The sequence below is a fragment of the Triplophysa dalaica genome, chromosome 9 (genome assembly GCF_015846415.1).
Source record: "Triplophysa dalaica isolate WHDGS20190420 chromosome 9, ASM1584641v1, whole genome shotgun sequence".
NCBI classification, from domain to species: domain Eukaryota; kingdom Metazoa; phylum Chordata; class Actinopteri; order Cypriniformes; family Nemacheilidae; genus Triplophysa; species Triplophysa dalaica.
The window spans coordinates 15,328,616-15,356,029 of NC_079550.1; the positions used below are offsets into that span (position 1 = coordinate 15,328,616).

At 39.5% G+C, this 27,414-nt stretch overlaps 1 protein-coding gene across 2 annotated transcripts in view; it reads left to right on the plus strand.

Moving 5' to 3' along the window:
• Window positions 1–27,414, plus strand: part of nova2 (NOVA alternative splicing regulator 2) — a 47,751-nt gene continuing 20,337 nt past the window's right edge. The window contains exons 1-4 of one of the 2 annotated variants that reach the window (XM_056756343.1): window positions 1–741; window positions 4,800–4,862; window positions 8,078–8,221; window positions 26,200–26,366. In XM_056756343.1, coding sequence (XP_056612321.1) covers window positions 585–741; window positions 4,800–4,862; window positions 8,078–8,221; window positions 26,200–26,366 — 531 coding nt within the window. In that variant the 5' untranslated portion in view covers window positions 1–584. The remainder of the gene's footprint in view (window positions 742–4,799; window positions 4,863–8,077; window positions 8,222–26,199; window positions 26,367–27,414) is intronic. The other variant, XM_056756344.1, reaches the window with a different exon arrangement.

The window sequence follows — 27,414 nt, forward strand, 5'->3', positions numbered from 1 at the left end:
TCCAGCAGTAACGCGCAAAGATGCTCTGAAAGCAAGATTGCAGCATCTCCGAGTCAGAGCCTACAAAAAACATTGCATCTCCAGTCATTGCACTTCTCTCCCTGGACTCTATTCAACACCATCTTCACTTTCTAACTGCAAGGTTTATCCACCTGCATGCGTGATCCGTGGATCCGATTGAACGCTGTTTTTTCGTTCACCTCTTCTATATTTTCACGTCATTATTTATTATTCGCGTAAGTTTCACATTTTTAGTACTGAATCTTTTTAGTTTTGCCGACCATTGAGGTCATAAGTCATTTTCACGAGGAGAGCGCCATCAAAGAGCGCTGCTTGATATTTAAAGGGAATAACTCGCCACGAGTGAGGACGTTTAACACATCGTTTGAAAGTATCAGTACGTCCTGAACGTAATCGAGGCACTGGATATCGATGCGTCTTTAATTCTGTATCTGCGCTACTGCGGAGGATCGCAACCACATCGACGCACCCCACACATCAACATCATCGTGGTTTCGCATTTTGAAACACCATATCTGATACGCATCGTGCATAGGAGAAACGTCTAAAGCTTCTTTATAAAAATGATGGCCGGTGGGGCAGTGCAGCAAAACGGGATTTTCTCCAATCCGCATCATCACAATCAACAGCCGCACATGGAGTCCGATCCCCCCGATTCCCGCAAAAGACCCCTGGAGACCCCGACGGAGGCCAGCAGCACAAAACGCACAAACACAGGAGGTAAGGCTATTTCGGGCATTATCAAACACGCTTATGCCTCCCCAAAAACGATATAAATGGTCGCATGAGACATCTGAAACATAAGGATACGATTCTTCTAAACATGCAACCGTATGTGAAGGATATATACAAGTTGAGGATAAAATCTGGCTGTCAACGGCAGGTCAATTTTTCTTCTAACGCAGCATCTCACCGTGAGCCAAACATGACCATGTTGATCTAGAGTAGAATCGAATGTGGCTATGGCTTCCCACTAGGCTATCTCAGAGCTTGTAAAACATCAAAGAATATATAATTATTCATAATAATAAAAAAATATATTCTTCGTCCATTTTAAGATGCCCTTAATTGATGCCCGTGACCGCCTGTTTGTTTACGGATGTAAGTTAGCACAACAGCGAAAGTCGTTTGTAAGAGACACATCCACAGTCTTCTTAAGTTAAAGACTTACAAGTATGGGATAGAGGGGTCGTTTATTGTTAAATTAGTATAGCGTGCACGTACTCAATGGTCGGAAAACATGGCTCGTGCGATCATACGCATCCTTGCCATCGCCGCAAATGACCTTGCGTTTTGGTCCGGTGACTTTATTTTATTTTGAAATTTGGTCTTAAACGTTATTGTTTTGAATAATAAATGAAAAATTTAACATTAATGGGATATCTGTATTTTAGGGATCATTATAAAATTCCAGTTTTAATGTTAAATACAGGCTACTCAGTAATTGTTAAAAAAGCATGGCCTAGACGTGTTGACACATTTGCATGCGTACTCCGCAAATCACCTGTGTTCACTATCAGCATCCCACATTTCATTGCATTGAATTATTAGTCTCATCCATATTTAAGTGCTTATATTTTGTTTCCATCAGATGCAATAGAAACGAGCCTGCCACCAAAGCAGTTTTTGTTTATTTTACTACCATTCATCAAATAAAAAGCAATTACATTTATTTCCTATCCTATAATAACGGTCCATAAATGAAGTGATTGGTAGATGTTTACATGTAAAAGAATCAATGCAGAAAGCCTTATGAATTGTCAGGAGGAAGAAGCATGCTGGACCCGTGGGAGGCATAACTTGCACTTCATCCATTTGCTCAAATGAAATGACTTTGCTACAGAGATCTAGAGTAGCCTTCACCGGAATTCATTTACAGAGCAGTTAAAAGTGTTGAAATGGATTATTTATTTGATATAATCTGTATATTTACAGTACTGTGCGTTTTAATATTAGTCAACTGTTTGACTTTCTTTTTATCATACTGTATGAACTATGATTGTTCTACTTAACTAGCATTAACACAAAATTATGGTTTAATCGAGTGTTGTGAAAAGTAGTAATCTACTATATTCATCAACAGATGCTTTTTTCGAAAACAACACTGCTAAAGTAACACAGGAAGGTACTTTTTGTTTTTGTGCTTTATATTTAGACACTAGCCGGTAGAAATAGAAAGCATTGATCCGGTTTATATGAATCTGTAAAAAAGATTGTTAAATGATGAAAAGATTTAGTATACACAAAACTAATCCTATATAGAATATGGGTCCATGATTTAAACAATAACATGCCAATTAGTTTAATTATAATATTTATAAAATAACTGATTTGCTGTTTATACATTTATTAGTTCTCCCTATTTACTGAGAGTCAGAATGTGTTGACGACAAATAGCGTCTAAAAAACAAAGTTTTGGAAAGAATGATGAAAGCCAGTTGAGTCGAAAACCAGAAATATTTTCCTGTCAGTTGATCATTAAGGCTGCACCCTATTTCTACTTTTACGAAAAAGGCCCCTCTCTGCTTTATTTAGCTGTCTCGTAAGATGCAATGTTTTAATTTTGTAAATGGATGGACTGGCACGGAACCCCTCATCCATTTACAGATATCTTTTAGGTTGTTTTAAGAGATACAGATGTCCTAGCCGGATGGGGTGAAGGGACTGCGACCCTCTTAAGGCAGCAAGAAAACATCAACGTGTTTGTAGAATCCTGTGTTTTTTCACTGTGCCGTGACATTTTTGGATGCTGAATTTTCATGTGTCCATTTATGAGGAATATGTAGCGTTATGGATGTGACAATCCTGAAAATGGCACTTACCTGACTATGAAAAATCATGCACTAAAAATAAAACAAATGCTTTACAAATTTGAAGAGAGATCTCACATGAGTATTTGAACCCCAAAATGTTAAAGTCTGTGCTATTACCAGAGTAAAAACTGCTAATAAAAAATTTGTGATAAGGTGAAGATTTTCATGGAATTGCCCTGTTTATCACCCAAAAAGCTTTATTTTTAAGATGCACTTGCTGTAGCATGCACAATGAGAGAATAGGCTCAGGATCTGTCTTAGAAGGGGATGTTACATAAACATGATCTGCCAGCTGTGTTTGAAGTTTCACCTCCACCCTCTCAGACAGTAAATGGGGACAAATAACTGATTTGATGCTGTGGCCCACCACGATCAGTCACATCCCACAATGCACTACTCCCACAAGCTTCATATTGAGCGAAAATTTCAATATGGTTGTTTTCATAGGCTCAAAAGAATTATGTTAACAGTGCTATGCGTTCTACCCCGTAGTTTGTTGCACCTATAATTGTAGCTCTCGGTCGGGTGATCATTTCTTCTCCACCCCCATCTCTGTCATCGATTGATCGATTGATTATCCATTCATCCCATGTTGATTTCCGTTCGATCGGTTCAAAACGGCGGGGGCGCTGCTTCGTTTTCTTCTTTAAAGCACTGCGTCAAAGAAAAAAAGTCTCACGCAGAATGGCGGGGTTGTAGGAGGGCGGTGTGTGAAAGGCGGCCCCACATTGGATAATTTGCTTGCCTGTCTCGTCTGCCATGGAATGGAGGATGGGAGCTTCGATGAATATGGATGAGATGAATGGGGAGCAAAAACCGATACGAAAAGGAAAGACCTAACCTCCTCTTCAAGCCTTCACGCTTATTAGAACAAAGCACGCCACACGCTGTGAATTGCTCACGCGGCGGAAATCGCGAATTGAATCCTAGTACACTGTTTATATCGGAAGCCATTTTGGTCAGGCAGTTGCTTGGACAGCCGAACGGAGAAAGTGGTCCTTTCATCACTTCACTAAAATTAGATGCTTGTGTGTTATGCCTAAGCACAAAGGCTCTCTGAACCAATGATGAGTCCCAAATCTAATGCAGTATAAGTCCGGTGTGAGTGACGGATACAAAAGCAAATGAAGAAGTCTCTTTCCTCACTCACGCTCTTATCCAGATTAAGGGTGCTATATTTGCCTTTATTGCTTTTTTGGCTATAGTCTAGTTTGTTAGCCCATAACCCCCCCCAACAAATACTCTCAGGATTTGAAGCTTCAATCCTCATGCTGATGTTGCTTTTTCTGGACCAATGCTCTCTCGGGAGCCTCTAGCAACCAATGATTTTGTTTATACCCACAGGTTTATTATAAGTAATACCCATTTGAACTTTCAATTAATTACTCTGACTTCTCAGTGAGTTTAGTACAAAGACATATAATACATGCATACTCATATAAGCCAGGCAAGACTTATGCGATGTTATGGTCCTGGAGGGAAAATACAAGCGTACCAACGTGTTCTTGTTTTGTTCTCTCTATAGCTCGATGGGAGTGGTAGGTTGGGCCCGTTTCCCTCAAAGGCACCGTTACGGATACACATGCAGCGTAATCCACAAATTTTTTCAGCCAGGGCTTTGTGTCGACAAGTGACAGGAAAAAGGTTGATCCACACTTGGGCTGTAGATACGTTGTGCTTTTCAAAGAAACGCAGCATTTCTGTGTTAACAAGAAAAACCTTTAAATGTCTAACAGTGCAAGAAATAAAAGTCTATCACATAAATTCATACTGTTTCTCCAGTATCTTTATCCATGACGTCAAAGGAAGCTGGTCAGCATTTACAAATATGTTCTTGATTAGAGCAGGAAGTTTAAAGCACGACTCTGTAATTGTTCTGTTGCAGGCGTGAGCTGTGCTTCACATTGTTTTGTTTATATTCCTGACTTTCCACAAAAAGTAATTTTGTCATTCACATTCTTTTAGAGAGATGCAACCATGCGGCCATCCATGATCCTCCATTTTCATCAGATTTTGTCGGATTTCACGGTAATTTGTTTAATTCTCTGTCCAATCACATACAGATCTTGTTATCAGCAAACAAGAGTCTACCTTTAACTCTGATCCTTCTTTCCTCCTTTCTTTATTATTTTGATTTAAAATGGTTTTAACTCATGAAACAGCCATACTTCTCTCATATCATACAATGTTTTGTAAAATGGTAAAGACTGTTCTCCCCGTAATTAAATTTGATCAAATCTTTAATGTTATGAAAATGAGATGCTTGACAAAATGTGTTATACAAATGATTGTATGGAACACTGTCAATTACAAAAAAAGACTCGTCTCATCCCCTCATCTAATTTACAGTATGTCCAGTTTATGTTAGATGCCTATGAAGAGAGAATACTTATGTATGCATGATACACATTATTTATGTAGTCGCACCATATTAATCAAGGTTAAATTTAGACGCATCCGAATCAAAAGGAGGACAGTCTTAGCTCGGCGAGAAATCTGGGTCATTGCAGGAAGGCGTGGATCTGTAGTACTCAGTAGACCCAGTTTAATACCGACTGTTTATAATGTGTGAATGCAATGACAATTTTTAGCATGTGATTGAAAATCAGGGCTTTTCATTTAGAAGTGTGAGTGAGTTCTTAATTTATGACCCAATAATTTCAGTCTAGTTTCTTGTGCACAAACGGCTTAACCTGGTGGTATTGAGTGTAGTCGGAGATCTTCTTCATTACGCTTCCAGATCCATTGCCTGCTATTGTAATGAGATTAGCAGAAGAAGATTGGCTTGTTAAAACGCTGTTAAACTTATACTAAAGCTCAATATTAACCTGCAGTTTATCCGCAGTGTTTTAATATTTAGAGACTTAGTCAGCATTAGAACTGGGGGAGACGTTTAAAGCACCGTTTAGAGAAACTCGTGTCACCCCTTAACACACCAAATCGCTTTTTGTGAAATTACGAAAATGATTATTGAAATTGTAAATTGTACCTAGCTGCAATAAACAATGACCAACAGTTCAAGTGGACTGAACAAACTCGCAGGCAGAAGCAGTTATTCTACCATGGCAAGCGCCTACCTGGCTTTTAAGAACCCAGAACAATTGGTTGAACAGGACAACACCTGATTCACATTAATGAGTCAAGCCAATAACCTTCCTACACCCTTTTATTACTAACCCTCTCATTGATTTCCTGTTCTAAATAATTCGCTTTGTGATGGCCATCTTGTTAACAGTACAGTGACACTATTCTTAATTTGGCTCGCATGTAACGAAAGACCTGTCATTACTTTGTCAGTGACACAGTTAAACGGGGCCTTCGACCAAATCATGCCATACATCCTCGCTGTCATTTCCATTGTCGGCCCGGTGTTGTTTTTTCAGCTGCTCGCTATAATTAATACTCCACGCAGCCTCGCTTTCATTTCACAGTATCTCTTTTTACAGTACCATCGGCATCAGACTGCAGACGCGTGTACTTTAGCTTAGCCTGACAAGATAAACTGCTCCTCCAGAATAACAGTCTAATCTAAAGCGCCCATCTTCTGGGAGCCGACACAGATTAATTGCGGCGGAATATTAAGCACGTACCCAAGCGGCCCAGGCGGAGGGATACAATGTCATGTTAAAGTCGTGGTGCAGGGGCCATGAGTGCTGTGCTTCTGCTGACCTGGATATGCAGCAGACAGGTAGAGCACAACTAAAGATAAAGCACTGTAATGTCCCACCGCTGCTCCACTTTTAGCGAAACCTTCGTTGACCTTCCTCAATAGGGACGTTAAATCGGGATGTCTTGTACTATATTATATACAGCATGCAATATCTGCTGATTGTAAAATCTATTATAAATTAGAATAGACAACTAAATGTTTACATTCAAATTGAGTCTTATGTATTCTTAAAATTGAGCACTTTGATTGATGTGTATAACAAAATGTACCCTCATTCTTGACTTTTCCTGCTTACGTAACACTTCTCTCTCATTAACCTGCTTTAGCGTTTTGTTTTGCCCTCGACTGCTTTATTTAACTTCAGTTTTTGTGATTCAGTGTTCATTTTAATAGTCAACCGTTTTTGTTATGTTGGTATTGTAGTTCTTTGCTGTTATTTTAACACTAGTTTGCTCTATAGCGTTTGTTTGTATAGCTATTGATTGATACTTTGACAATATGTGCATTTTCTTGTGCATTTAGCATTAAAGCTACCAAGTTATTGTTAATCTACAGTCTGTACAGGAAGGCTGACATTATTTTACCTCCTAGACATTTATTATAATGCAGCGTTTGCCTTCATTGCCCCAAAAAAGAGGTTGTGATAAGTATTTAAACTAGTGCTTTTTTTACCCTGCTTACTATCAGTAGTATAGCTATATATATCCTTTATACACTGCTATTTATAAATCTAAATACCTATTTACATGAAAAGTAAAACGTTTGGATACACCTATAATCTTTGTTACTTTATTCTAGAATAACAAGAATATCCTGAAAACTGAAAAATGTTAAAATTTTTAGCAAAATGTGTTGTGACTAGAACATACATTTGATATTCTTCAAGTCTGGATTACTGCTCAGCACACTGGGCATTCTCTCAACAAACTTCCCGAGGTGCCACCTTGTCTTGTAGGAGTTTCCATGTTGTCTTTCACCATGGCTAACTATTCATTAGAAAAAATCTATTAAAATATTAGTTTTTCAAAGAAATTCATACGTCGATATAATACAAGATAAATAAGATATATTATATTTGACTCCAAAACAAACATTTAAGGTTCTTGCTTTAGGCTGGATGATTGTAAGGTCACATTAAAGCATTTAAACATTGTTTTAGTCATTTGTCCAAACCTATGACTGACATAATTGTAGTTATTATTTTCTGTTTCCTTATCCAAATAAAACACACACATTTGTGTATGTGCTTATATGTATTTACATATCGTCACTGTCCTTCCGAAACCTTGGATGTCACAATTCACTGTTTTTCAGGAATTGAAAACATTGTACTTGTTAAATGTTTAAATACTATCGACAAGCACTTTTTAATACTTTGTATTGTTAAGACATTTGCCAAAACGCATTGAAAATCATAAAGGGTGTAGTATTGATTTATAAAAATAACGAACTATGGAGATTTCAGAAGGACAGCAGCGATATGCAAGATGACAGGTGACTGATATATTTTTTTCTGTGGATGCCTTTTACATTTTTTGTCTTGTTTAAAAATGTCCTCTTTTTCTATCTCCAGAGGAAGGTGAATATTTCTTAAAGGTGCTGATTCCAAGCTACGCCGCAGGCTCCATTATTGGCAAGGGTGGTCAGACCATTGTCCAGCTGCAGAAAGAAACAGGGGCCACCATCAAGCTGTCCAAATCCAAAGACTTCTACCCAGGTAAACCTCTTACTTCCAGACAGCCTTAAACAGAACCTATAGAAAACTCTTCTTGTTTACTGCACAGCTCCACCATGCTCAGCTTGTGAGGTCACCGTGAAACAGCAAACAATTAATAGCACATGTAGTTACTTTGTAGAATAATTAATCCGTGTATTTAGTCCTCAGTAATACATAAGAAAGGGTCCTCCTTATATCAGTCATTGTGATGTGTTCCTAATGGGAATCAAATGGGAAACTGTCACCTTTGGGCGTGTGGCCACACCATATGGCCTTTATCAGAGCTCAGGTTGCACAGCGTGGCAAATCAAGTGAGGAAAAGCGAGCCGAACACTTGCAAGCAAGCATGTTGGTCAAAGAGTGAAGCGTTGAAATGACAATGTCAAAGTCACGATTCACAGGCAATGCATGAACTGATTGACACTTATAAGTGTCTTCGAAATGCATGAATGTATGTGTAGAATTCAGAGATGATAATATTAATATAATTCTGAATAGATACTGATCAAAGCTTGAAATCAATCTTTCAGTAACGTTTATCCTGGATAAGGCTGAGAGATCATTTTTGTGTACTGTGTTGGAATTCTTTCAAATGTTTTTAGGAACAGGGTAAGGAAGCGAGAAGGGGTTGGGGGCCTTATGGGCTCTTACTTAAAAGAGCTTTGTGTGTATGCTCATCCTCCCATGGCTGGCACGTCCAACAGGGCACCTCTGTCTCTTTCCGCTTGGGACAGAGCATAGAGCGATGGGCAACCGCAGATGCCAAATGAGAGACACCTCCTACCCACCCCCTTTCATTAGTTTTGGCAACCTTGTGTGCTCCAATGTCTAGAGCGGTTGCTTGAGAAGGCTACTGCATTACGGGTGAGGAGAAACAGTGAGAGAGTGAGATTTTTTCCAAGACACAGAGGAGGATTTTGGGGAAGAGAGTAGATGCCGTTGGTTTTGTAGGTTGTTTGGCCGCTTAATGGGGGGGTCTTCCTTTCCAGTCAAGGGGGCATCTGTATGGAAATTAGCTTGAGCTTTTTATGGGGTGCAAGTGAAAAGTTCCACCTGCTGTGCTTCTCTCACGGTGAGGAAGGGGGGGACTTTTGGGTGTCTGGTATATCCAAACATCTAAACTGTTTTAGGGGTCCATATCACATATCCAAACAGATCGTCTCTGATAAATATGAGATAAAAAGCCACACTGGCTTTTAATTATGGACAAAGCAGAACTGCCCCGAGACAGTGTAGCATCCATTATTTCAACAGACAGGATTTATTAGTTGTCTTTTCTCTCAAAATAGCTCCTCCAGCATTTATTGGGAAGCATTTTATATTGTACAACGACCTTGAATCTGTCACTGCTCAATCTTAAAGAGACCATCATAAGAAGTCAGATTCAGTGTCTGTCTGTGGACTGTAAAAATCGGTTAGGATGAGCCTTAAATGCTTGTTTTTTTATTTATTTAATTTTTGGAGTTTTGAATTATATTCAACAGAAATAGAAATCGGCTGAAGAAGAAATTGGTTGAGTAGAAAGACTTAATTTCTATGTTTAATCTTCACAGATTCGTTCTGAATGGTGATAAATCTCCTTTCGTCAAAATATTTGTGTGAAAATGTTATTTTAAAGACAAAATACTCATTATATTATTAAAAGTTAAATTACTGTTTCATTAAAGGCATAGTTCCTCTTTTCTCATCATTTTTTTAACCTCATGCTATTCAAGAAATATGACTTCCTAATTTTACATAAATATGTCATATCCATTTGTCATATCCATTTGTCATGTACATTTGGAATGGCATGAGGGTGAGAATAATTTGGTGGACTATTCCTTTAATATTGACTAAACGAAACACGAAAAGTGTCTGCTGAAGAGTCTCGTAATTATGATCATTTCAATCCAGAAAGTAATTGTCAAGAAACAACAGCACCAAAGAAAAGCTAGCTGGCTTTTCTCACAACATTTAGGAGTCTAGAGAGTTTCATCATCCTCTCTTTGTAATTAGCCAGCAGTCTTCCTCTCACATTCCCTGTTCGTTCTGACATTTCCCTGTCCAAACCACTGATCCTCATCCAGCCTCATGGTTTTCGAGAGCAGAATGTAGCAGAATATTAAAGCGTTCACCTAATCCTGCACCATGATTGCAGTTTTCAGAGTTTAATACCCAGAGGGCAAAGCGTCCCTCCCCCCACACACATTATCAACATTACTGATTCCTCTGCTGTGTAATCTTCTTAAGGCTTAAGCTTTCTGGCCCAAAGATGAAAAGTCACAATATTAAATATCTAACTGAGGGCAAAAAATTAGTTTGCTGTTTTTTATTGTGTTTTTGGTTATTGTACTCATTCAGGTTCACATTCAGTTTTATTGGTAATGGAAAATAATAAGATAATTGTGTGTTTTCAAATTCAAAGTGTTAGCTCATCTTGCTTATTTTATGTAAAGACACCTTTTAGAGTTAACCTAACAAAACATGATGCCGTTACTGTGTTTTTGGACATGGCACCATTGTAATATTTATTTGTAGAGATGGAAAAAAATCTGAACTTTAAATTACAAAAAAATTCAGATTCATATATTTTTGGGAAAGAGGCAAGTCTGTAAAAAGATACAAAATGTACCGCGGAAAGAAAGAATGAAATTGCAGATGCAATGATATACAATGTATAGAACATGAACAGTGAGTTTAAGATTTCAGTGTAGTGCAGTTTCGAATAACTATGAATAACACTAAACAAAAAAATCTGAAAATCATATTGGTATCTGTAAAAAAATACAGCATCAATATAGAAATACATTTTGGCATTTGAACCATGTGAATACCATGTTACATCTGATACCATGGTACCATCCTGGTATTTTTTTGTGAGAATTCTTAAAGGAACAGTTCACCCAAAAAATTGAAATATTGTATTCATTTACACACTGTTTTTTTTTCCAAATCTGTTTAAATTTCTTTGTTCTGATGAACACAGAGAAAGATATTTGGAAAAATGCTTGTAACCAAACAGTTCTTGACCCCCATTGACTACCATTGCATGAAACATTTCTTTATAAATTTCTTTGGTCTGTTGAACACAAAAGAAGATATTTTGAAGAATGTAGGGAAGGAAACAGTTCTGGGGCACTTTCGACTTCCATTGTAATTTTTTCTACTATGTAGTCAATGATTTGGAACAACTCATTTACATAACGTTAACGCATTTGGCAGACGCTTTTATCCAAAGCAACTTACATTGCATTATACTATACATTATTTGATTATAAGTATGTGTAATCCCTGGGATCGGACCCATGACCTTTGCGTTACTAGCGCCATGCTCTAACCACCGAGTTAGTTACCACCCAGATCAAGAGTGCGCAAATTAGTTTTTGAGGTTTGGGCATGTTATCAGTTTTGTAAATGACAGTTTCGGACTATTTTTGTCATGTGTTTGTTTGTGGCTTGTGTTGGGTATGTGATAAAACTGCCTGAAAAATTCACACTTACGGAGTGTAATGTACAAAAGGGGAAGGTTGATTGTTCAGCATCAAAAAGCTGCTAAAAAGTCAATATGTCTTTATTCTTGTTATTAAGCTTTGTCTGTGAACTCCATTAATGAAGCGGTATCCGTAGCATGCATGCTAACTCCTCTAGCATGTAAAAGCTTTATTGTCTCGGTCAGCATCTGTGCTGTGGATAAGTGTCTGGCGATAAGGTCGCTGGAGGAGAGACAAGGTACCCTTAATCCCTGTGGCTTTGTTTACTTTTTCAGACGTGTGTCGTCATTCTTCGTGGCGGCTAATGCTCGGTGCCAGCCAGTGCCAGAGTCTCACACAACCATTTCATACAAAAGAACCTCGTTTTCCACGGCGTCTCTGACCCGAGAGTCATCATAGACAGAGCGATATAGAGAGAATCACTTAGTGAGGGCGATGATGGGACAGTGATCTCGAAAATGAAGATGCTAGAGTACATTCATGATATAATTAGCACTTTGCGTGCTGACGCAGAAGCCGGCAGCTTCCATTTATGCGTGACTAAACCTTTCTCATCATCAAAATCTTTATAACGTGGCATCATACCCATATCTGAGCTTGCATCTTTCTTTCTCTCTGTCTCCTATTAACTCCCCCCTCGGTCCTTTTGCCTCTCGGGTGCTGCACTTTTGCTGCCGTTATGCGAGGCTTTTTCGTCAGCTGTAATGAAAAGCCTCAGAGGGACCTCCCATTAATAGAACACTGCAAATTTATTTCAGGGATCAATTTTGGACAATGGGAGTGGTGCCTAGTCCTCAACCCCCCCCCCCCCTAGTTCCCGCCGTCCGACCACCATCTCAAATGCATCTCTACAAGGCTTCAGTATAAACACTATTGATCAGCCGTGCCACTGCATAGGGAGCTCGTTTCTTTAATCGAACGCTGGATAAAATGCTCTACGAATTTGGATGCAGCATAAATGAGACTGAAAATAGCCGACAGACTCTTGCACCCCATCTCTTTCCCTAAGACAAGCACTGACATACTGTATTTCTTATCAAACACAATACCTTCGGAACGGTTTTAATAGTTTCTTATGGAAACTGTGAAAACAATTCAGTGGATGTCAGCCTTTAGAGCTGTCGCCAGATATGAGAATATTCTCTACCCATTAAACTGTTTTGCAGATTTGATAGCCTTTAATCCAGCATTCCTGTAGGGTCCGAGCAGCGTGGTCTGTCTGTCATCTATCAGACTTTGCATCATTAGATCAGGCACCAAGTGGGCGAGAGCTTTTAGGCAAAAGGCTTAGAACTTCAATAACCATGCCACGCTTGACGGATGTGGGCATAGAGGATTCAGATAAGGAGGGTCTTGGATTTGAGAGCTAAAAATATCCTGTTTGACCCAGCTGGGTCTCTCCTTAGGTCTGTGTAACCAGCTCTGTAGGATCCTGAGCATTACTCATACCACTGGCATCACACATATTAGGCTGTTAGTTGTGTGTGTTTATCTCTGTCTCAGAATTTAAGATACGTATGACAATGCAGTTATGGCTGTTCACGTCCTTAGAGGTAGAAAAAAAACAGTTTCGACCAGGATTTCCATGGTGATCCAGACTGGTTTATGGTGGTAATATCTGGTATTGCTGTTTTTCTGATGACACCTTCTGAGGTGGTTAAATTAGTTAAGAACCCCGTTAGGTCCACCAGCATCCCATCCAAAACACAACGTGCTGGTCCAGAAACATTTGGACAATAACATTAAGGTAATGGAAGGAAGTTAACAGGAGGAGGGCTTGGGGGGAAGAGTGATTAAATGTTCAGTTGTTTGAATGACCAGCGATTGGGTCTGAACTGTCTTGGACAATGAGAAGTGGTGGGCCACTCTTAATGACAATAGAAGCTTTTGACATTGTTGATGGCATAGCTCAAGAGTGGGGGGAGGTGCAGACAGACTGGTCTCCCATCTGCCCGAGGAGGTGTTGGTGGGTGTGTGTTTGTGTGTGGAAGAAGACAAAAACAAGAGTGGATGAAAATGGTGAACAGTGAAAGTGAGTGCACCTTGTAAATCCAAATTCAGTCTGACTTTCTTCTGCCGAAGACAAAAGATGTTTTGAAGAATGTTTTAACCAAACAACATTGGCCCCTATTGGCTTCCTTTCTATGGACACAAAACCACTGAGACATTTCTTAAAATCGTATCTTTTGTGTTCCCCGGAAGTAAGAGTCATATAGACTTTCATCGGACGAACATGCCTTGCTCGAAGTTAACTTCCAGTCCGTGTTTGTTCATCGGTCTGGCTAGTAGCTTAAAATATAACTATGTATACTTTATTTAATTTTTGTTGATATTAATTAATATTAATATTTTATTGTATAATAAATGGATTATGGAATTTGGATTATGGAATTTGTTCAGTTTCATTGTATATACATTTTATTTAATAAACAATTTGTTGAATGGGTTGCGTAACTTTGTCGCATTTAAGTTTAGCCAAGTAATGGTTTTACTGGAAACTCAAAATAATACTGGCTATACATACTTTTAATAATGACAGAATTATTTTTAGTGAACTGTCCCTTTAACTGGTTTTATTGAAGGGAAGATATTATGGATTTTTTGTCCTCAATAAGTTGTAAATGTACAGTAATCAATCACAGTTGTGGATCACCTGCTCAGTCTTTAGTGTTATTTTAAAATAGTTGCAAATTTGCCAATAAAAAAACAAGTACTTTAGCATCTTTAAAGTGGCTTCCTTTGTCTGGAATATGCGTTATTTTAGCCTTATTTCAGCCGGCTTTGCGAGTTCCCATTTTTGCTGGGCGATTATTGGATGCTTTCTCTTTATTATTTGGTACACACAATATCCATATTTTTTTTTGTTTTACTTCATAATGATAGAAATTATTATGATGACGCAATTACATTTTGGTCTACACACTAACATTTCAATCAAGTGACCCCAATCTTTTGACCTATAGAGTATCTATACCTACAGTATAACATCAGTATATAATTTCAGGATTCATACACACATCTTTTTAAACATCAGCAACAACTTTTGACTTGATCTCTAGTGCTAATGCTATAAATGTAGAATTCCAGTGCTTTTCAAATGATGTTGTCCATGATGAAGAGAGAGATTGCTGATATGTTACATAAGTGAGCCTGTCTCTGTGCTTTTGTCTGTGTCTGCCAGTGAGGTAGAGATGATGAATGTGTCAGTGGGAGACAGCTATTCTCATCTCTCACTGCGCTCACTGTCATCTGCTGCACATCTTATGATGAGCTCATCAATAAACCCCACCCCCTCCACGCTGTTCAGACTAAGCTCAGCAATTTAGAGCTTGACAGATTTTATCCATTTGTACGGATGTTTACGTAGTTATGGCAGTTGGAGCTTGTGCTAAGCATCTGCTAAATGAATAATGCGTGACATTTCAAAGAGCGATTTTGTATCAGCACAGATTTGCTATCAATCTCACATGTTTGTTTTGTTAATTTCATCTAACCTTTACATTTTTGGGGGCTGAAATGGTGTTAGATTTGCTAACCTTGTCTGTAGTGTGTGGTGCGACTTCAGCGTCCTATTTCTATACTTCTCAGTAGTCGCAAGGTGAGCAGGATCTGTCCCACAAAGGTGGCATCTCTCCTGGGGTTTGGTGCAAAGCTGGTTGGGGTGATGCACCCCCTCCCCTTTTCGCAAAGACACGCCTTCTTCCCTCAGTTTCTCACTCCCCCCTTTGAGACAAAGCATGCTTTGTTAGTCGTCTACACTCGGTTGCCCCAGAGATGGAAATTAAAGTGACAGCTCCAGAAGCAAGAGTTTTCCCTCAACCACCATCATTATAGAGGTCTCTCTCGTTTGCCGCAGATCCACCAGACAGGTAGATTGGCGACAAAGATGTCTCTCGCCTCGGTGTTGACATCTGCCTCTGGGCTCAGGGTAGACAGATGCGTGGTCTGAGAGGTAGAGTTAGCCGCAGTGAGGATGTATACTCTTGCAGTCAGGTCACGTAGTGGAGCAACAGCCAATCACAAAGCATCAGCTATGCCTCCATTTTGAAGTTCCCGCGGAGGAGAAAAAGCAGCAGATGTCCTTGTCCTCTATCTGTCTATTAAAACAGAGCACAATCAAAACTGTAGCAAAAAGAGAAATATATATACATGCACATATATATGAAGTGTTTGGTTCCAAAATAAAATAATATCCAATTAATATCAATCAAACTACAGTTTTTATTTATTTAAGCCATAATAACTAAACAAAAATACATCTAACTAACACAATGAAACATAATAAAAATCTTGATTTTTGAAATATGTTATGTCTCATTTATGAACCAAACTCTTCATATGTACATATATATGCCTGTGTGTGTGTGTAAATTTAGGTGTTTAAAGACATTTATAATTCATAAAATATAAAATATAATAAAATTTATTATAAAATAAAAAGTTTGAAAGAAGTAGATAATTTAGCAAGAAACGTAAAATTAAATATATTATTAAATAAAATATTATATTATTATATTATATTATATAAAAAATTGGTATGTATGAAAAAATAAAAATGATAGAAAATCATTATCAAAATATAAGAAAATAAAAAATATATTTTATTGTTTTAAATACTGAATAATTATGCAACAATGAAGCCAAAACAATGCCAGGACACCAATGCTTTACAACACCATAATGACACCTGGCTTGTCGGGTTGCTTTGGTGATCCCTCCCATTGCATAATGAGGTTATAAGTGCAAAATTATTGAATGCCTGTGTATTGGGGCAATTTAGCATTTGCACTGAGACATTTGGAGCTTAAATAAGAAAAGCCCCTTACATAAGATTGGACAATGGAGAGCTGCATTGTGTCGAACGGGGGCACCTTAACTCTAAGACGGAAGGTGGTGAAAGATGACAAAGAAGAGTATTCAATGTTGGCGGTGGGTTTCTTTTTGGAGAGGATCCAGCCTCCTTGCAGAGGGGACAAAGCTCCCCCTCTGAGCTTCAACAGAGACTCTAAAGGCTGGTTCCACAGCTGCCTCCAGCTCCGCCCATTTGCCTCCCATAATCCCCACTGAATGACCCCCCAAAACCCCTTTGCCTCTCGCACGCTGGCCGGTACGCCACCTTGAGCCCCCTAGACTCTCATGATTCATTTCTCTTTTAGTCTACAAAGCCGTCAGCTGTCGAAACGTTCCCTTCAACACGCCGGCTGTAGGCTGATATTAATTGCAACAGATCGTCCGCAGCTAATTATCTGTGACCCTTCTAGCCATGTAGGAGTAGCATGTGTCCATGCATCAACTATGGGTTTACATGTGGGAATATACATGTACGATGATTCAAACCCAGGACATTTATTTGATACTTTCCGATTAGATATATCCAGAATTATTATAATGTTTGTTTGATTCGGTGGAACCAGTCATGATACCATGGCCTTCTAGAATTATGTAGAGTGAGTACAGGGCGAGGGGTGTGGCCCGTTGACCTTCACCGATAGTTTCTTTGGTACACGTTGCTCTTGAAGATACAGATTTACTGTACAGCTGGATATTATAAATCATGTCATATCATTAGTAGCAAACCAAAATTTCCATCAAGCTGAGTTCAAGCGATAGGTCACTTTCTTCAGTGGAAAACAAAAGAAGATATTTTGAGAAATGGCTTATGGGTTTAATGTCCACACAATGGAAGCTTTACTGTAGCTCAATGGTTTGAGCATGGGCCCAGCAACGCCAAGGTCATGGGTTCGATCCCAGGGATTGCACATACTTGGATACAAAAATGTGTGGAATAATGCAATGTAGGTTGCTTTGGATAAAAGAGTCTGCCAAATACATAAATGTCAATGGTGGGCAATTTTGTTTGCTTACCAAGAATCTTCCAAATCTCTTATTTCGTGTTCTACAGAAAAAAGAAAGTCATACTGATTTGGAATAATGTTAGGGTGAGAAAATGATGACAGAATTTTCATTTTTGGGTGAACTATCCCCCAAAGTAAATGCCTTGGAATACTATGTGATATTATTGTATGTAACTATGATAATCATTTAGTACAGTGATATATTTACATTTACATTGAGGCATTTGGCAGACGCCTTTATCCAAAGCGACTTACATTGCTTTTTCCTATACATTTTACAAAGGTATTTGCAATCCCCTAGGATCGAACCCACAACCTGGGTTGTCAACGCAATGCTCTTACCACTGAGCTACAGGAAAGCTGTATATAAAAGAACCATTTTATAATCATTTGATTCCATATCTGTACCATTCTACTGCCATAATATCTTTCATTAGGATTAAAAATGTGGAACATTGGAGCATAATTGTAAGACTTTTAGGACTAAATTCTTTAGATCATTTGGTATTTTTGGATTGGAAATGCTGATCATGGTCTCCCTTCTCAGTCACATGAAACCTTCGACCGCAGACACAAAAGACATTGCTAATTGCTATTTTGCTGATTGCTAATTGCTATTTGCTTCTCAGCTTTCGGCAAGTCCAAACGTTCCCAAAAACGTTTAGCTCTTATGCAATTTGGGCTTCACCCAAAAAAAGAGCCAGTAAATGTGTGTTGAACTGAATGAAACCTTATTCCTGCCTTAATTTCATTACTAACACCTCAGTCTTCATACTAAAGTTCGAAGATGGGGAAGATAAGCGGGCAACAAATGCTCTGAAGACTTCACAATCAGCGCTTTCAACTTTCGGATCCAATGTTTCATCTCCCTCACCCACGCAGGGCAGGTGCAAACAGAACGGGCAGCGTTTCAGAAGCTGCGTTGTGGTAAAATGTTAGTACTTTACTCTCTCGGGACAATGGGACAAATGCCAAGTCGATTGTGAAGACACCCAGACCCCTGAAGCGCAGAGATGCTTCTCTGTTCCTAACTTGATTATTTTTTATTCCGTTTGGTAACTCCTTCAGCAGACCTGGATAATAGCTACGGTTACGTATGCATCTTGGCTGACGGTGCCGAATGAGAGACGGTGCTGATTGCAACTTATTATAGATGAGATGTTTACTTCAAATGGCCGAAAGTGGCTTGGAGTTGGACCCTAATTGTAAAGCAAGACTCTTTTGTGTCTATATACCTCCCAATTGCCAAAGGGTTAGAGAAATGACATGAGCACAGTTCTAGAACAGCCAGCTGTATATTACACACAAACGCCTGTGTCTGCAGACTTCGCACATCTGTGTGCACACGCAAAATCGGTTCTCTTGTGGGTATTTGTACATATTGTATGTTCATTTCAAACACTCTGTATTTCTTTGAGTCTTGACAGTATGTTCTTCTGGTGTTGAGAGCCTTAAAAGGGGGTGTCTCATTTTTAGGTTGAGTTCTTCGGCCTTGCTTGGCTCCTCAACCCCATTGCCTCACTCAAATTCCAGCTGTACGAAATGGGGAACAGATTGCGTGCATGATGTAAAACGGCAGGCATTCTCTCGTTTCCATGGATAAGGTCATCCGTCGAGTAAACTCCGAGCAGATTAATACACATTATGAAAACTAGAAAAACGAAAACAACAGCAGCCACATGGGACGAGCAATAAAAATCTGCTGCACACAAAAAAATACTTTTCCGGTGGTCCCCGAAAAGTGGGGGGAAAGTGAAAGAAGCGATAAGGAGTGGGCTGGAGATTGAAACTTGGCTCTGGGTTACGAGAATCTGCAAGGTTGTGATAAAGAACCAGAGCAAAGATCTGGCCCCGAATCGCCGGGCTGGACGCTTCAGGCAGCTCAGAGCAGATGACTCACCGGCCAGAGGAGGAAGAGGAGGAGGCCCGGGCTGGAGAGGACTCGTAGGAATTAGAAGTGCCTGGAAATGATGGAGCGTTGGGGAAAGCGGGAGCAGGTTTGGATGGTCTAGTAGGGCGTTCGGGGCGTTCGGGGCAGCTGTGCCAGCTGACACAATCTCCCTATCTTTCAGACGGGTAGTGTTTAGACATCTTTGACGGACAGCAGGCAAGCAAAGACAGGTGTGTTGGGCTCGAGCACTTGTGTGGAACTCAATACCTCCTCAGGGAGATGCTCTCAACGAGTCGAGGACAGGGAGTATGTGAACGGGAAAAGTATTTAGATTGGAGAAAAATGCTTTAAGGTCGTAGTTATGGTTTGTTATGCTAGCATGCGTTATGCTATTAAAGTCATTACGTTTTGCAGGTGCTTGACAATACTGTATCTATTTTTTTTACTTATTTGTCTAAAGTTATTTTTCCCGGTGTGCATTGTGGCAAAGCAGCTTTACAGAAAACGTTTTAGAACAGGAAATGTTTTAGAATAGAAATATGCAAAACATTATGCAAAATATCCCATCTAGAAAAAACTTGGGATATAAAACAAACTGATGAAATAAAACATACATTAGTTGCGAACTCAATGAGGTCTCTTCAGCTAAGCTAATGCTTTCCACAGGTTTCACAGACATCCACCAAGCGGCCTTAAAGTTTCACCCTGGTTAAGAGGCAGAGTGAAAATGCTGAGGACGGAGAAATCTTAACACAACTTCTCTTTCAACTTTCTCCTCTCTCCGTCTTTCTGTTGCATTATTTATACTATAAAATGGAATACAAAGGAAAGTGTGAGGTGGAGAATGATCTTAATTGGATTGTCTGAACTACACGGTCACAGATGCATGGCCAGTAGGTTATTCCCCCAATTCTCCATAGCCTAATGTAGATGACCATCATTCACTGTTAGAATCATTTGTGCGAGCCTGGAATTCACACCAGCTCCGGTTACTACACAAGCCCATTGGAGATTGCAAACACACTATGAGCCGATACACAAGTGTGTGTGCCATTGAGGTTTTGCCCTTGTAGCATAATGCAAGCATGTTTTAAAGAGAATTAATACACAAGGAATTAGGAAGGTGCAAGGGAATTGGTGTACACAATTCTGAACATGAGGGTACATGAGGGAATGCATTGTGTTGGGGTGCACTCTCTGTGACAGGTTGAAGCGTCTAAAAGCTCAGACTGAAATTGTGGTCTGTGCAACACTCGAAATCATTTCAGCAGTAAATTCATTGGCTGTAAAGCATGGCCGACTCTAACAAGGAGCAAACGCTAAAGCATCTATGGATTTTACACCTTCTCTCTGTTCCTCTGCAAGGCAAAGGCGACTGGTATATTTAAACGACAGCAGTCATAAATCACAGACTGTATAATAATAAAAATATCAAAAGGTAAATCTTTATTCAAGACATAACTCACTCATCGTAATGCAAACGCCAAGTGTTATGTGATGTGCCAGTAAGGCTACCGTGTTGTGGTTTCTGTCTGTGAATTTAATCCACTTGAAGAGATTTCTCCAGGAACATCACCACATTCTCGCTTGACTAACAGTATTGCATGTAGCAGATTTACGAGCGTAAATAACAGAATGGCTGGTAGTGATCTGGAGAGCTTTTTAGGATTACAGACTTCGAAAGTGTCTTTGTCATGTCCTGTTTTGGCATGGAGGTCCTGTTTCTTTCTTCTGTCTCTTGAGATTCGCAAATCCAGTTCCCCCTTCTGAAATCTGCACAGCACCCCCTTTAAGTAGGTCTTGGCTGCCTCATGAGTCATATCCTCATCAAAGCCAGTCACAAGCCCAAAGACCCTATATTTAGTTTAAGGTCTATGTGTAGTGCTCTAAAATGCAAATATTGAATATTTATGCAAAATTTATTAATACATTTTTTGCTGTTTTCAGACATATTGATGAACATCTTTTGATTTATTTGGAAGAACGTCACATGTATTTAGACAGCTTCAAGGGAGAGTAAATTATGATAAAACTTTACATTTTTGTGAACTACCCCAGAGAAAGTGTTTCTGCAAACACAGCTCCCAAGAGCCTTTGAAACAGTGTTATGCACCTGGCAGGCAAGTTAAAAGCCCCTCCTACCTCTTATTCTTCATCTTTCTGAAGAGTTTAGTTTCTCTCTGAGTAATGTCAAACCCACTTCTCGGTGGGTTGGATATACAGAATAAAGAATCTCTTTTCTCACTCTCTCTCTCTCTCTCGTTCACTCTCACTGCCTGTTTGTATCTCTCGCTCTCTTTTTGTCCCTCTGTGAGGTCTTCGAGGGGTGCACAGGAAGGTCTTGAGAGGGTGAGAGAGAACATGAGGGAAAAGATGAGGACGGCTTCCCAGTCCAGGCATCCCTTCAGCTGTTTGCACGGCATGGTCCCCGTAACCATGGCAGTGTCACTATAGATGTGGGGGGATGAGGGCGGCTTAGGTCAAACTGAGGAAAAGGGGTGGTCAAACCCAGCACTTCTCAATAGGAGTTACATCACTGAAGAGGAATTCACTCTTTCTTCCAGATCCTTTTGTTATTCTTTGGAGACTTTTCTATTCCTTTACACTGCTTTTTTCAAAAGCTTGTACTGTGAGAGCAAAGCTGAGATTGTTACCCTCTTTAAAAAAGGGAAATTACTCAAATGCTTTATGTGGCATCTGCCCTAGAGTGGCTGCTTACATGAGTTACTTCAGGTTTGGATTTGAAATATTCATCCACACTAGATCACTGTTTCTCAAAAATTTCCGAATAGCTTTCTGTATATAATTTCATTTAGCATTATCATTAATATTATCAGTCACTTAAATACTGAGGGTGTCCCACAGATAACAGTCGCATTGGGAATCACTTTACAAGACTATAAAATACGGTGTCGGACTTCGGGAGAAACAGTGTCCAAATTTCTTTCCTTGTCGACCCCCTTCCACTTCACTGTTCGTCATTACATAAGCACACGCAACACCCCGCCGCTGCCTCTCTGTTTTAAAATAAAAAACACATGACATCATCGGCAGCTGCCCCACAATATTTTCAGTGTCCGTCAGTTGCTGTGGTGATGTCTTATGTCATGTGCCTAAGCTGGCCCCCTCCAAAACGTTCATGTATACACAACATAATGAAGCGCACGGACACCAATAGGACCCAGGTGTCCCCTGCTTTGATTTCCCCGTCCCCCAGTCCACACTTCATCGCCATGCCGAAAGAATGACCCGTGCGCTCCTGTGGGACTCGTCCATGTGGAGACGGCAATCAAAAGTCCTTTGATGGGTGGACAGGAAAATACGAGTCACCGTGGAAGGGAGATGGCTGTTTTTTTTATTCAACCCCCCACCTCATTCTTCTCCCCTCTCACTCTCTCTCTCTTTCTCTCTTTAGGTCTCCCGTCCTTTTTTCTCTTTCTCTCAACACTAAAGCCAGGAAACATCTGTAACCTCGTGTACGGGCAGGGTCTGTACAGTTTAGAGAATTTGGGGGCTATCAGACTCTTTGGATAGACAGGAAACTCACAAACTGGTCAGGTTGGATACAATGTAGAGTACATTTTTTGGGGAGGCATGCTTTGTTTTTTAAGAGATTCTCCATGTATCCCAGCATGACACGTTGGTTTCTTTTGTTATGGGGCTTGCAGCTGTTTAATTGGCTATTGAGTTTGCTGTGGTCATCTCTATAGGTTAAGAGTCCTGTCAATCAATGCATCAATCCATCTCTCGGCTTTGGTCTCGTGGGACTTGTGATCATCATTTGTGATCTACATGACTCAGCAGTTTCCCCCCACAGTACAAGCCCTGAGCATCTGGTTTAGGAAACATGTTTATGTGCCACGCATGCTTATTTTGTACACTAGCATTGGCTCGGATCAATAATTTAAGACAAATATAAAGATAAAATACAGTTCCCCAGTGATAACAATAACAATGTGTTCTTAATAGCTAAATCACCACAGAGGGGCTTCATATAGCAACAAGATTAAGGAATGTATGACTCATCTACTTTATAACTGTACAAAAACTATTTAGTACAACAGTGAACAGAGCCAAGGCAGCATTCCCCAGCCAACTTTGTAAAACACCTCCACACTGCCTTATAGCTTTGGTTGTTTTAGCATAAAGGATGCATTCAAAAGTATAAATAAGTGATTCATAATGTTTAAATATGAAGTTATTAAAGGGATAGTTTACCCCAAAAACATTTTTAAAATGTCTTTGTGTTTTTGTGTCCATCCATACAATGGAAGTCAATGGGGACCAGTGTTGTTTGGTTGCCAATATTTAAAAAAATATCTTCTTTTGCTTCCTGCAGAAGTAAGAAAGTCATACAGGTTTGGAATTTCATTTTGATGAACTTTCCCTTAATGTTTTTAAGAAACAGTACAAAAGACTATTATTATTATGGTATAACTTTTGATATATGTACACTATTGCTCACTTCGCGAGTCAGCCGAAGTGCAGAGTTTCCCTTTCATTCTTAATGTTGATGTATGTATGTGTACGTATGTGCGTGGGGGGTTAATATGTGTTTGGATGGGTGGTAAAGAACACTTCCCATCATGCTCAATGAGTTTCCCCCCTATGGGCAGAAACTTAAACATGTGCCAGAATGTTGCACAGAGGAAGAAAGAAGACCCTGAGTGACCTCTTTCTTTCCCTCTCCTCATCTCCTGCTGACTATCTCACAACAGAGATCACAGCCTCTACAGGACCCCTTTCAACAGGCACTCAACATATCAACTCTGTCTGTTCACATGCTAAATACCATTTGGTATTTAGCATGTGGAGTTAATGGTTATTGTTTTGAAAGCTACAGTTATTTAGTTATAATTAAGTTCAGTTCCAGTTTCATACATCATCTCTGCCATTTGTATGACCGGTGTTTCTATACCCCCCATCTCTCTAACAAAACAATGGTGATCTCTGCTCTCATAATCTACCGTTTGATTGGTCCGTCACAGATTACTGTTGGGCCGCCAGCTGTCGGGAGCTCAGCTTTTTTCTTTTTTTTGAAAGAGACTCGGCGAGATTCTGAGATTCTTCAATCTGACTGTATTAACAGGCCTTCATATAGCTGTCTTGGACCTAAGCCAATTATTTTTATGCTTGTAAACAATAGAAGGTTAGAGGAAACCGGAAAGCACTACTGCGCCGTACCGATAAGGCCCGATTCGCTTCCCGCCCTCTCGGGAGCCAAGAGCTCCTGGCTTCGAATCAGTCTAGTGCTTTTTCGCCCCCATCTAGTTCAAGCGGATTTTGTTTTTACTCCAGAATCTGAAGGGCCACGTTTGACTGCCACACTGTGGTATGATTTTTTGTGGTTTCTGTAGGACACATGTCCCACAAGCCTCCTTTCATGCGAGATGTAATAGCGTAGAAGGATTAGTAACCAATCAGAGCCCGGCAGTCATTTAAATCCTTCTGAGCCCGTATTGAAACAATAGCAGTTGTGTGTGTGTGTGGCTTTAACCTTTTTATATACTGTAGGAGAGACAACGTAATTGAAGCCAATCGCCAATATTGTATCAGAATTAATTGAAAGTGGAGACTCTGCGTCTAATGAAAGATTTTCTGTGAATAGACTGACGAAAATAGTAGCATTGCCAGGCGACTGTTATTGCAGCTGCTCCCATAACTTGAGTCCGCATGTATGTAGATCATGGTATTTACATGGCTCAGATGCTGGTTGTTTGTCTTCAAACACAATGTCTGTAGCCTTTGGTATAATGTGATTGATTACCAAATGATTGATGGATTCAGTCTTTGTTAACGCATTCAATAGTTATAAGCTTTGTATTTGCTGTCATACAGACAATGCTCTGTAGTCTTGTTTGACTCAGTTGAGTAAAAAGAGAAAATAAGCCCTCTGTTATGAGGGATTCCTACTGGTGTCAGCCGATGATATTATATGTTGCTTGTATGCGAGACGAAAGCATTCCATTACCTTGTTTAGTTCCAGACACCATCAATCTTAAGAACTTGTACAACATGCAGAAGTTGTAAAAAACTCTTGGGTTACTGAAGGTTTGTGTGAAGTATGCTTTTAGAAAACAAGACAAGCTGCTGTTATGCTTTTATCCTCCAGGCTTGTGTTATTGTTGTCTGGAAGCTTAAAACCAGTTGCATCTAATAAAACGGATTTTACATTAAATGAAAAAAAAATGAAATTGATCATTTACACACACTCATGTGCCATTTCAAACCTGTGTGACTGACTTTCCTCTGCAGAACACAAAAGATGATATTTTAAAGAGTGTTGTTAACCAAACAACAGCGGTACCCATTGACTTGCATTGGTTTTGTGTTTATACTGTACACAATAGAGGTTAATCTGTACCAACCAGAAAAATCATACAGGTTTGAAATAATAAGATGATGACGGAATTTTTATTTTTGTATGAACTATCACTTTAAGTCAATGAATGTATGAATCATGAATAAATCAATCTGACTTTACTAGGTTACTAACAAAAGTCAATTTTAAGGGTTGCCTTAAATAAAAAAGCTCCTTAAGGTAACAATGGCACATATTCAGTTCTTTACAGTGTGGTCTTTTTCAGTGGGGGTATTTTTTCAGAAACCTCTTATATTGCATTATACAGAAAATGTACTCCATTTTTCAAAATGTGCCGTCCTCTAGCTGTTCTGTCCAATTCTGGGTTTTGCAGTGTGCTTCAGACTACATTATAAAACAGGTGTTAAACTGAGAATCTCTTTGTTTCACTCCTTTAGGAACAACAGAGCGTGTTTGCTTGATTCAGGGCACCGTAGAGGCACTCAACAGCGTCCATGATTTCATTGCGGAGAAAGTACGGGAGATGCCGCAGAGCGCTCAAAAATCAGAGCCGGTCAGCATACTTCAGCCACAGACCACCGTCAACCCCGACCGTGTCAAACAGGTGAGGCCTCACTTCCCCTGCCAAGCCCTATTTCCTGTTTCACCCCTTTCCTGTTTCCTCTCCATCCTTGTAATGGAATACATGAAAGAGAATGTGAAACCTTTCTGTTTATATTTGACTTGTTTACTTTGAGGGTGAAGTTTGGTATCAGTACCGCATCATTTACTCAGTTATTTTTGATCTAATACTTATGTAGTACATTTGGGAGATGCTTTTATCACTGCGAAGTGACATTCAAGGAATTCACACTATACATGTGTTTCCTAATAGGGATAGTTTCCCCACAAAGGAAAATTCTGTCATCTTTTATAACCCCTCTTGTCATGTCAAACCTGTACTACTTTCTTTCTTTTGCAAAACATACTAGATATCTTGAAGATTGTTGGTAGCAAACATTGAGAGACCCTATCCAGTTTTATTGTATGGACACAAAACCAATGATAGTCAATGGGTCCCAAATTTGTTCGGTTACCAACATTCTTCAAAATATCTTCTTTTGTGTTCTCACAAGTTTGAAATGACAATAGGTTGAGTAAATGAGCGAATTTTTTATTTCTGGGTGAACTATCCTTTTAAAGTGGAAGCCCAGCCCCATCAGAAATACTTTCAGTCTAAACCCACAAGACGAAATAAACTGTTGGTAGAGATACATTGATGGTATCATCCTTTTTAATAAACACAGTTAACTCAGTCGAACAGGTCACAGTTGATTTGGCATTTACGTTAAACAGCAAAAAAACTCTCTGAGTCTGAGTGCGTTTCAATTAGACAAGCCATTGATTGCGTACCGGCTATCTATTTAAGAGATTATCGCCACCGGTCACTCCATTGTTACGGTCCATTGATCTGCCAGGCCCCTGCATTGTTGTCATCCACAGCAGTGATTTTTTTCCTTTGTTTATTCTTTACTTAATCAAACCGCCCTGAGGACAAAGAGAGAGTGGGCTTTTTTCTTGCATAATGTACAACATGCTGCCTATTCAGATGCTTTAAATTTTAGTTAAGCTTGTCCATTAAGAAAATGTCCTCTATGTGCTTAATGAGAAGT